Source organism: Notolepis coatsorum (assembly GCF_963971535.1).
Source record: "Notolepis coatsorum genome assembly, chromosome: 11".
Lineage (NCBI taxonomy): Eukaryota > Metazoa > Chordata > Actinopteri > Aulopiformes > Paralepididae > Notolepis > Notolepis coatsorum.
In genome coordinates this window covers 59,967,324-59,979,540 of record NC_140175.1, presented here as the reverse complement: position 1 = coordinate 59,979,540, position 12,217 = coordinate 59,967,324, and the positions used below count along the sequence as shown (strand labels likewise).

At 47.7% G+C, this 12,217-nt stretch overlaps 1 protein-coding gene across 2 annotated transcripts in view; it reads left to right on the top strand.

The window, feature by feature from the left end:
* The first annotated feature begins 1,416 nt into the window (after positions 1-1,416).
* LOC311237405 (scavenger receptor class F member 2-like) overlaps positions 1,417-12,217 on the top strand; it is a 69,414-nt gene continuing 58,613 nt past the window's right edge. Inside the window, exons 1-4 of one of the 2 annotated variants that reach the window (XM_084325260.1) lie at positions 1,417-1,651; positions 2,283-2,341; positions 2,653-2,754; positions 10,892-11,411. In XM_084325260.1, coding sequence (XP_084181386.1) covers positions 1,545-1,651; positions 2,283-2,341; positions 2,653-2,754; positions 10,892-11,411 — 788 coding nt within the window. In that variant the 5' untranslated portion in view covers positions 1,417-1,544. Of the gene's footprint in view, positions 1,652-2,265; positions 2,342-2,652; positions 2,755-10,891; positions 11,412-12,217 lie in introns of both variants that reach the window. The other variant, XM_084325261.1, reaches the window with a different exon arrangement.

Here is a 12,217-nt window from a genome sequence, read left to right as displayed (position 1 = left end):
CTACACTGGTTAAGCTTAGGCGCTCTTTCGAAGTTGGTTAAGGTTAGAGTTTGTCTTAGAGCATGGCGATAGAACGCCTGCCCTTCTTTCGCCGGTTAAGCTTAGGCACTCTTTCGAAGTTGGTTAAGGTTAGAGTTTGTCTTAGAGCATGGCGATAGAACGCCAGGTAGTTTGCAGGCTGTTAGACCCGGAAATAGGTGCAGAACTTGCTGTCCCACGATTGGCGCACATGTCACATGACCTGGCCAATCAGAGCGCAAAACTCGCACGCGGACACAAACATTTGTTGTCGAAAGTATTCACACCCCCCAGACATACTGTAATAGGAAGGGTGGCGTGTATACCAAACCCAGCCACATTTCTCGGAGACGCTCCCTGATTGGCACTGACTGACTCTTTCTGATTGGCCACTGACGCGTTTGCCCAATCCGTGACTAGCTGTGTCTTTGCCCATTTCCACGTCAAACAGCCTGCAAACTACCTCGCGTTCTATCGCCATGCTCTAAGACAAACTCTAACCTTAACCAACTTCGAAAGAGTGCCTAAGCTTAACCGTCGAAAGAACTTGCCGTCACGCTCTCTAACCTTAACCAACTTAAGTTGAGTGCCTAAACTTAATCAGTGTAGAAACAGGCGTCGGCCAATCAGAGAGCGTCTCCGAGAAATGCGGCTGGGTTTGGTATTCACGCGGAAGGCGGACAGGAACGAAATGGCTGCACTGCACTCCATCAACAGCAGAGGGAGATATAGGCCAAGGTTTCCACCGCTGGCCATCAAAGCTGAACTTGTCCCGTTTTCTAGTCTCGACAATTAACAATTGTGTCCCATCTTGTGTTTTTAATGATCTGTGAAAAATGCACCATATAAAACATAAAAAGCGAGTTAAAGTCGTTCCATACAAATCAACAGTTTTAATACAAATGTGTGTTCTGTTATAATGATTCAAATAAAGTTGGCATCTCTCTCTCTCTCTCTCTCTCTCTCTCTCTCTCTCTCTCTCTCTCTCTCTCTCTCTCTCTCTCTCTCTCTCTCTCTCTCTCTCTCTCTCTCTCTCTCCCTGTCTCTCGACCAGTGTTCTCAACTGGTGGGTCGGGATTAATATATATTTGTATTTTTTAAGTGAACATTGTATATGAAGGTATGGACCTGTAGTTTCATATAATGTAAACAAAGACCTGCCACAAGGCCTCAACAAGTGCCCATAGGCCAAGGTGTTGTGCAATTATTTATCACCAAAAATGTAACAAGGTCAGTGAAAAAACGCAGGTCAGAATCACATTTCTAGTCTGTTGCCACGCATGCAGTCGGTGACTTCTCATTGGATGGTGTGTTTTACCGCGGGGAGGAGGGGGTGTCTGCGAAGGGTTCTCATCGCCACTGCTACTCTAGTAGTCTCAAACTTGTGTGTGAGGGTTGCATTGAGGAGTGAATATTTATTGACAGTTCTCAGCCCGAATGTGAGAAGAGTTCCCGTTCATTATTATAATTTGTTCAAAATAAGTTATCTTGTCGTTATTACGCAGAGTGATGCTGGTCTTCACATTATGGAAACGTGGAATACATGCATTGTATTTCTCCTGAGTACCTTGTTCTGTTGCATCAACTGTCAAGCAGGTCTCAACCCCAGGGGCAGACATGTCTGCGAGTCTCCGTGAGTATATAACTTACACAAACTAAAAACAGATTATTACATTACACAAACTAAAAACAGATATTATGTGCATTACACAAACTAAAAACAGATATTATGTGCATTACACAAACTATATATATATATATATATATACTTATAGTTACTAAGTTATATATATATATTTTAAATAATTTTCTCCATGAGAAAGATTTCTGAACCTCTTCATATAGACGTGACTTTGCCTATATTATATATTATATTGTGTCCATGATACAGTTACCTTGCAAATACTACAGACAGCAGTATAGCCAGTATAGGTCTGGTCATAAATCCAGTTTGCGGGCGAAGACCCCCACAAACAGCCATACTCGTATTACAATATTAGGGAGCTGTAATATTATTTCTATTGTACTGCTATAATAATATTCAATTTGTTCAATTCTTTTTCATAATCAAGGCAGGCAGCAGTAGGCTAAGATCATGTATGGATATCCAAAGTTTCCAAGCTATACAGAGTATATTGTTCCTTTGTCTTCTGTATAACCATGGTTCACTGCTAAATGCTATGGCAAATAATTATAGTAATGCAAAATATAATTAATCCATAAACTATCCATGCTTGGTCTTTACAGATGTGTTTACTTCACAGGTCTGGAGGTGTTCATTGCTGCAGTGGTTGGGCACAGCAAGGAGAAGAATGCTTGATAGGTACAAACTTCACAATGTTATGGGTGGCAATGCACTTGACAATTCTTTGGGGATGATGTAGATTGGCACGAAAGTGACCCACTGGGATAAACAAAACAAACAAAAAAACAATTAAAATGTTTTGTGCCTAGCAAAATGGTCCCACAGTATGAACACAACAAAACAGAGGTCTCTCATTCGGCATTGTTGCCTATTAAAGTTGGCTTGTGTATCGCTATACCTTCACTGTTGTAGGCAAGGTTTGAATAAAGATCTTTTATTTTTTTTCATCTGACTTGAGTAAATTAACTTGTTCTATGATTTTCTTCCAGCAATATGTGAAGGAAACTTCACCTGCAAAGAGAATGAGGTCTGTGTGCGTCCTAACGAGTGCCGCTGCCGACACGGTTATTTTGCAGCTACTTGTGATATGAGTAAGAACAGTATTTCATTTGTATCTTCATAATACGGTGCTCTGTGTTCCCCACATATGCACATAAGTTTGGAAAATCTATATTTGTGGTGAGCCCTGTTTGATATTGACAAATACACACCTACATATGGGAAACACTGTCTATTTATCCACACCCTTTGGAGTAGACATTTAGTATCAAGTTGCTTAATATTACTGTCACGTGAGCGACTCGGAACTCAAATTCTCCTGTTTTTATAATTTTTCCATCCATATCATTTCCTTAGGCTGTAATTGTGTAAATCACAAGGATCCAGTGTCCTCTGATGACATCACCGGAGGACATATTCAAAGTGCCCCTTTAATATATTTCATCATGACCCACAGAATCCATTTAGACCAGTGTATCATTTCCAAACGAAGGTTATCCTATAACCCTAGTTATGTGAATACTGGCTGAGCGCTTCCGCTCCAGCCTTATTGGGATTTATTCATCATTCGTGCGCCTATTGCGCGCAAGTTGAAAAACGTCCATACACCTGCATTCGCCTGTGGCCACGCCTACCCTGTGTTTCCTTAAAACACAGGATATGGTCACCTCCACCCCCTTCCGAGTCAGAATTTTACGTGTGAAAACAGCCAAGGGTCCTCAGGGTGTGAAGAGCGGAATCGCTCAGCCAGTATTCACGTAACTAGGGTTATCGGATAACCTTTGTTATGTTTCATCTGTCTGAGCGCTTCCGCTCCAGCCTTACGCCCATCAAAAACGGGAGGGGGCTCTCGTCCCCCCGCTCATCCTAACGAGGAGCAGGGGGATAGGACCAATATGCGTAATAGGGAACAGCCACGCTAGGACGCACAACGTGAGTGGGACCGAGCAGGGCCGCCTGGGAGAAATGCGAGGCCCTGTGCAAGATTTAAACGCGAGGCCCCCCCCCCCCCCCCCCCCTAAAAGGTAAAAAAAAAAAAAAAAATGTCATACAGCCAACATATTCTTAAATAATAGCGCTGCCCGAGGCTGGGCATGATACAGTCAACATATAGCAAGAGAGAGAGCAAGAGAGAGCTCCCGTTCTACAGTCAATATACAGTGTTATCGCTGCACAGACCCGGCAATGCCCCTGACCCTCCACCAGAGCAAGGCCAGAGAGAGAGAGAGAGAGAGACACACACATTGGAAAGAAACAACCCAAAACCAGAGCAAATTGAAATGCTATTTGGCCCTAAACAGAGAGTACACAGTGGCAGAATACCTGAGCACTGTGACTGACTCAATACTAAGAAGATCCTTGACTAGGTACAGACTCAGCGAGCACAGCCTAGCCATCGAGAAAGGCCGCCATAGGCAGACTTGGCTCCCAAGCGAAGACAGACCCACTGCACACAAGATGAGGTGGAAACAACCTGCCCACTATACCAAGACATACTTCCCACAAATTGCAAACACCCAAAGAGACTTTGAAAACATCGACAATAACTCAAAACTCCCATACCTACTGGGAGAAATACAAGTGGCTTTGGCAAGTCAGATCACGCATCCATTTTCCTTACACCAAAGTACAGACAAAGAATTAAAAGTACTCCCGTAGTCTCGCGAGAGGTGCAGAAATGGGATGTGACGTCAGAGGATACGATCCGGTCAGTGTTTCACAACACAGACTGGATTGTGTTCCGCGACACAGATAACATTAATGCCTACACGGAGACAGTGCTGGACTATGTCTGTACTAGGGTGAAAGAAACAATCCCCACTACCAAAATGAAAGTTTACCCAAATCAAAAACCCTGGGTAGACAAATCCGTCCGTGAAGCTCTGAGAGAGCGCACCAAAGCATACAATGACGGCCTAGTGGCAGGCAACATGAATGACCACAAGGTGGCGCGACACAACGTAAGGAGGACAGTGTCAGAGGCCAAACGGCGCTACAGGGATAAAATTGAACTCCAGTTTGAACAAGCTGACTCTAGAGCTATGTGGCAGGGGCTCAAAACGATGACAGACTACAAAGGCGCCTCCCTCAAACTGAACAGTGACATCTCCTTAGCAAACGACCTCAATACCTTCTATGCGAGGTTTGATGCTGGTAATAACAACACCAGCTCACAAGCCTCGGCAATGGGGGGGGGGGGGTCGGCTGCTGATGGAGGCGCAGTGTTCAGGGTAACAGAGCATGAGGTGAGGCGGACCTTTAAAAAAGTGAATATCAGGAAGGCAGCAGGTCCGGACGGCATCCCCGGCCGCGTCCTAAAAGTCTGTGCCGACCAACTGGCCCCAGTATTCACTGACATATTTAACCTGTCCTTAGAACAGGCTGTCATCCCCACCTGCCTGAAGAAGTCCACTATTATCCCTGTACCCAAAAAATCCAAGCCTGCTTGCCTCAACGATTACCGCCCTGTAGCTCTCACCTCCATAGCCATGAAGTGCTTTGAGAAGCTAGTAAAGGGCTACATCTGCTCCTCCCTCCCCATCAACATGGACCCCCTGCAATTTGCATACCGCCCCAACAGGTCCACGGAGGACGCCATATCCCATGTGCTGCACACAGCAGCATCACACCTGGACAAGAGGCAGGGGAACTATGTGAGAATGCTATTCATCGACTACAGCTCGGCATTCAATACCATAGTCCCCTCCATACTCATAGCCAAGCTCAGGGACCTGGGCTTGGGCTATGACCTCTGCCAGTGGGTCTTGGACTTCCTGACTGGCAGACCCCAGGTGGTGAGAGCAGGCAACTGCACCTCCTCATCCATCACCCCTCAACATAGGGGCCCCCCAGGGCTGTGTTCTGAGTCCCCTCCTCTACTCCCTGTACACACACGACTGTGTGGCTCAGCGGAGTAGCAATACAATCGTCAAATTTGCTGACGACACAGTGGTGGTGGGCCTGATCTCTGCCAACGACGAGAGGGCCTACCTGGAAGAGGTCAAGGTCCTGGCGGGATGGTGCCAGGAAAACAGCCTCTCCCTGAACGTCAGCAAAACAAAGGAGATGATTGTGGACTTCAGGAGGTCGGGGGTCAAGGACTACAGCCCCCTCAGCATCGACGGGGCACCGGTTGAGAGAGTCAACAGCTTCAAGTACCTCGGAGCCTACATATCCGAGGACTTGACATGGACCACACACATTAACAGTGTGGTGAAGAAGGCACGACAACGCCTCTACTTCCTCAGGCGCCTAAGGAAGTTCCAAGTCAGCCAGAAGATCCTTAAGAACTTCTACTCATGTACAATAGAGAGCATCTTGACCGGCAACATCACCTCCTGGTTTGGGAATAGCACTGCAAAAGACCAAAGCAGACTACAAAGAGTGACACGTTCAGCCGAACGCACAATTGGAGGGGGGCTCCCCACCCTCCAGAACATTTACTACAAGCGTTGCAAGGGGAAGGCTAAGAGAATTATTAAGGACTCGAGCCACCCGAACAACTGCCTCTTTGAACTGCTGCCGTCAGGCAAGCGATACAGGAGTCTCAAGGCGAGCACAGAAAGACTCAGAAGTAGCTTCTATCCCCAGGCCATCAGGCTGCTAAACGAACAATGAATGAACACTACACAACAACAACCACCAAACACACATAGCACACACATCCACACGCACACACTCACTTTAAACAAACACACTGTAGCACCCACTACACACACTTTATAGCACACACCCACTTTAAACAAACACACTGTAGCACCCACTCCCCACACTTTATATTTATGGATGAAGGATTGCACTACAACTCGTACACCTTACTGTAAATTGTACCTAAAATTGTACCTCATCCCATTTCTGCTTTGCACTAGATAGTACTGTACATTAGTACACTGCATAGTATTGTGTATTGTATATTATATGGTAACTCAGAACATTGTACATATGTCTATACCGAACACTGTGACCTCATTTTCTTCTTCTAAATTCATGCTATATTATGTTATTATGTTATTTGATACTATCTTGTCTAGCACAGTCTCTGGAGCGTAACAGTAAGAAGCATTTTGTATGAAAGTATTCTGTACTTCTGTATGACAACTATTAAAGAACTAAAGAACTTGAACTTAAAGCCCATTTGAATTGAAGAGAGAGAGATAGATAGAGCATGTCTGTGTGTGTTAGAACGAGAGAGATAGAGAGAGAGCATGTCTGTTTGTGTGTGTGTTAGAGAGAGAGCATGTATATGTGTGTTAGAAAGAGAGAGAAATATAGAGAGAGAGAGCATGTCATTTTGTGTGTTAGAGAGAGATATAGAGCATGTCTGTGTGTGTTAGAAAGAGAGAGAGAGAGAGAGCATGTGTGTTTGTGTGTTAGAGAGAGAGCATGTCTGTGTGTGTGTGTGTTAGAGAGAGAGCATGTATGAGAGAGATAAGCAAAGATGAGCCCCTAAAGGATATTCAACTTTTAATGGAAGAACAAAACAGAAGGAAAAGATAACTTCACAAAGGCAACATGAATATACATAGATCCAAAAGGACAAAGATCAACACTTAAATCCAAAGAGAAGAGGGTCTATACCAGAGAAAACAAAGTAGCAAGGAGCCAATGGCCGACATCAGCTAAATAGGCTAACTGCAAATAGAGTAGCCAGGTACTGACACCAGGCCACACACCGTTAGCTACTACAACAGCTAGCCGGCCCGTTTGGCTCCCGAGAGAGAGAAAGAGATATATCCACGGCGGGAATAGAATAGAGTGCATTAAAAACTCACCAAACGTCCAAGAGGATGGAGACAACCGTGTGGAGTTGACGAAGTTCATCTGCCGAATGACCGTCCTCTTCATCTTGGCATAACAATGCTGCACGCGCTCTCTCTAGGTTAGCTAACGCTAGTTAGCCTTTAGCTAAGCTAGCTACTAGCCGACATCATCATGGCTATCCCGACTGAACCACATGTTAGCACTCGATATTATAACGTAGCTAAAGCTAACTAGCTGTCCCTGCCTTCAGCTAAGCCTGACTGAACTGTCTAACATGCAACAAGTTTCATCTTCAGTCCATCTGCCGAATGACCGTCCTCTTCGTTTTGGCTGGCATAAATAACTAAGCATAACCTCCAAAGCTGCACACGCAAAATAGTCAAACGCAGCTGACGCACGCCGGCGTACACATGATGTAACCCCTCCCTTCGTTGAAACCAATAGTATGTCTGCTGCAGAGCCCCAGAGCTCCAATAGTGAGTATGTCTGCTGCAGAGCCACAGAGCCAGGAACATTCTACAAACGTGTCTAATGTGAAATATATAAGCATATAAGCAAAACTAGATTTTAGGTCTGTGATGAAAAAGGGCCTCGCGGGAAGGGGGGCCTCGCAAAAAAAAATAAAAAATTGTGTGAGGCCCCCCTTCCCGCGAGGCCCTGTGCGACCGCACTGCTCGCACACCCCCTGAGGCGGCCCTGGGACCGAGTGTGAAACACACCCTGTGGTCCACACCCACACACTCCTGCTAGCCCACCTGGTGGCAGGGTGCAGGAGGGCAACCAAAGTGTAGCAGAGGGCAATGCCCTCACACAACCAATGTGACAGGCGTTGCCTGGACAGCGCCTCACCCGTGTTAGGGCCACCATAACAGATAAGTAGTTGACTGGTAGCCCTGAGGTCCCGTGTGCTTTTAAGGTACACCACCAGCGCATGGACAGGACACAACAGGTGAAGGCTCTTCTCCACCTGGTACGCCGCGAAGACTCTCTGAGGAGGAGGCTCTGAAACTCTCTGAGGAGGCTCTCTTACAGAGGGGGAGGCTCCGAAAACTCTCTGAGGAGGCTGTGAAACTCCCTGAGGAGGAGGCTCTCCCTCATAATCTCGTGGGGTCAGCTGGCATACCGGGGAGACAACCACTCCAAAAGAGGGTCGCTCCTTTAACCCAGGCCGACAGGTTCCTTAGCAAGAGCATGGCTCGACCCGTGCCTGGAGGACCGTGAACTACACAGGAGCGCTTAGAGGGGCTGACTGCTAAAAACAGTATCTCGATGGCCCACCCACTGAGCGGTGGGGGAGGGGCCCCCATGACTTCCGGTCCGCCCTGGTATTTCCTCCCGGAAACGCACAGGGCCCTCGGGCTGACAGATACATTGTACGAGCAGAGCTCGACTGTTACCTGGCGGAACACCGGGCTGGACTGATCTGGTCCGGCGCGACAAGAACGAGTCCTGGGTCCCCAACGCTGCCACCCCACTTAACCTCTTCCACCCGTGTGGTCCATCGGCGGACCGCAAATGACATCACGTCATAAATCAATCTCTCCAGACTGTTTGACAAAAGTATAGTTTTCTTTGTCAAATGTATTCAAGTATAAACATCATAACCATGTCACAACAGCAGTTATAATGTATATTATCATCAATACGTTAGTTTACCAATAGGTTAAAGTGTCATTAGATATATTTTCTAAGAGGCTTAAGAGGTTAAACATATTTGAGTGACATCACTGCACGTTTGTTTCAACCAAAAAACGACCTGGGTATCAGCCTCTGTCACGAGAAGTGACATGTCGGGCCGCTTACGCTTCCCCGCAGGAATAGCAACGTGGCCCAACACCAGAGGGGGAACAGAGCCCCTATTTTCGCATCGCATACGAGGGGGTGAACAGAGAGCTTTGCTAGACACAGTGAGATGATTGCGTCGGTCTACTCCCCGGGGGGAGCCGCGCACTTCAAATTCGCCTGAACCTACGGCCGTCTGGGTCTGTCCGTACCGTGAGGACCCATGTCTCTGTTTCATTATGTGCTCCAAGCGCCAGGGTGTCTCGGGCAGGGGTCGCAAGGCCACTGGTCGGGGGTCTCGCAGCAGCCGCTGACGAGACAATACTCTCACCTCTGGCTGTGAGGTGTGGGGCGGCGTGGGGGCCTGCTATAGGCCGCCAGCGCCTCCGTTGACAAACCAAAAAGTCCATCCTCGGAGAGGGGGGCCCTGAGGAGGGGAATTCTCCTCTCCTCCAGGGGAGACTGCTCCAACCACAGATGTCTGTGCATAAATGTTGAAAGCGTCATCCCTTTCCCTGAGGCTATTAGCTTGCAGCTGTGTTAGATGCATCTGGCATCGTCCGGCCCCAAGACCCCACCGCCTGACACCATTTTTGACAGAAAAACAGCTAGCAATGTTAGTTGTTGCTGCTAGGTTCTGTACTGCGGCGGTATAGGCCTCGTCGGCCCACTCAGCCATCTGCCGGGCCGACTCGGCCCTCTGCGTCGGCTTCCGGTCGGGGTGCCACTCTACCATATCTGGTCAAAGGACCGAGGCAAGTGGCTTATCTAAGCGTGGCACGCCGGTCCTAAGCCCCCCCCACCAGGCCGTCGACCTGTGTAAAAGGTAGATAAGCCTCGGTTAGGCCCTTAACACTAGACACCATCTGTCCTTCAGCGATATAAGGGTTAATCCGGGGAAACCCCGGACACAGCCGGCCCCGCCCGCTGCTCGGGTCCCCCCGGACACACAGTAGTGGAACCCCTTATTAGCTGCAGCCGCGAGCGCCATGATACTGGGAAAAAACGCGTAATAACATTGCTTTTTGTCTGCGTTCACCCGAGTACAAAGCCCACTGTGCTGCACACGTGCCGCCCGGTTGCACGGGACAATGGGCGACAGTGACAATTGCCATTGCCGGCCCTACCTGAACACGGTTCGGTTCGACTACCGCATGCCGTGTGACGTTCTCCAGTCCTCTGCCAAGCTGGTGACGGGGATCTGAAGAAAGTCCAGCGTCGGGCACCCAGCGATACTCCATGTGGACGCGCTGGACATTTTTCAACGTGCACGCAATAGGCGCACGAATGACGAATAAATCCCAATAAGGCTGGAGCGGAAGCGCTCAGACAGATGAAACATAACTGCATGTTTTGTTTTTGTTGTGTTAAAATAAGGCTGTTTTTATTCATTTCTGAAGAAGTTTGTTTTTCGAGATACAGTACAAGTTTTTCATCTGACATCAGCAATGTTTAGAATAAGAACAAATATCAGATGACTGTCCATTTAGAAAAATCAGCTGAAAGGAAATAAAGTCCCCACTCGCTCTGTGTTTATTATCTACTGTACTTTCTGGCCGTTTCTGCTACTGTATCCTCTGATTCTATTCAGTAGCTGTCACAAGCCTCTTCTACATGTGCATAAATTCTCTCTCTCAATTTAGACAAACCAACCATAACTGTCTTCTCTGTCCTTCTTCCCCACAGAGTGTCCGTCTCAGTTCTGGGGACCTGACTGCAAGGGAAAGTGTTCCTGTCACCCTGACGGCCAGTGTGATGACGTTACAGGCGCCTGTACCTGCAACCCCAACCGCTGGGGCCCGACCTGTGAGTTGTCGTGCGGCTGCCAGAAGGGAACCTGTGACCAGGACAGTGGCGTATGCACATGCTACTCTGGATTCTGGGGCAAGCAGTGCTCCAACAACTGCTACTGCAGCGTGAACTCGGCGTGCGACGTGGCTACAGGCCAATGTCACTGCAACCCCGGCTGGTACGGACGCAACTGCAACGCCCAGTGCGCCTGCAACAGCTCCCCCTGCGAGCAGCTCACCGGACGCTGCAAGTGTCGTGAGCGTCTGTGGGGCACGCAATGTGAGCGCTTGTGTCAGTGTGTAAACGGACGCTGTAACCAGGCGGACGGCACCTGCACCTGCAGGCCAGGATTCAGGGGAAAGTTCTGCAGAGAGCCGTGTCCAGCTGGCTTCTATGGACAGAATTGCAGAAACAGGTGGGTGGCAGATGGAAACTAGTCGGCTGTCTGAACTTTGAAGGGAAGGTCGAGGATTCTTTCTTTCAACGTTGCAATGCAAGACTGCAAGCTAGCATACTTCCATATGCTGTAGGAACACTAACACTAGGGGTGCACCGATATATCGGTCGGGTATCGGTATCGGCCGATAAGTGCCTTGTTGACTGCTATCGGCCTATCAGCCGATAAGCTCAAATGTGCCGATAGCAGTCGCCGATAAATACCCATCAATTTGTGTAGCGTCAAAAGGCAAAAAAATAAAAAGTTCACTCGAGACCTACCTGCACAACGCCCGCCGTCCCCCACACACACACACAATCTACTGCATCAAAGTAACTACTTATGATTAACAAGGCATTCGTTTTGTGGCATTAGCGTTATATAGTTAGTGTTACACGGACAATAACATCAGCATATTATTATTACCCATAGCAGCAAGGCATTACTCCGAGTCCGTTTATTAGCTCGGTTCCATTCCGTACCCAACTACACATTCTGCAATCTGTTAATAAAGTTTTCAACCAGACAAATGTATAGAAAGGCTTTGTTTTATTATAACATTTGTTGCAGTAAAATCATTATGTCTCATTTGGTCATGCGTGGAGCGCCGGTCGGCGGGCCGGGCAGCTAACGTAGCTACGTTATTAGCTATTAGATGCAAGACTAACGTTACTGGTGAAAATGTGATTTGCGTTGGAATACTCCTTTGTCAACTTGCTGTACTTTGCTTGCAGGTCTGCAGTCATTATTGCTGCATTATGAATACCCCCAACTTTAGCCAAGGT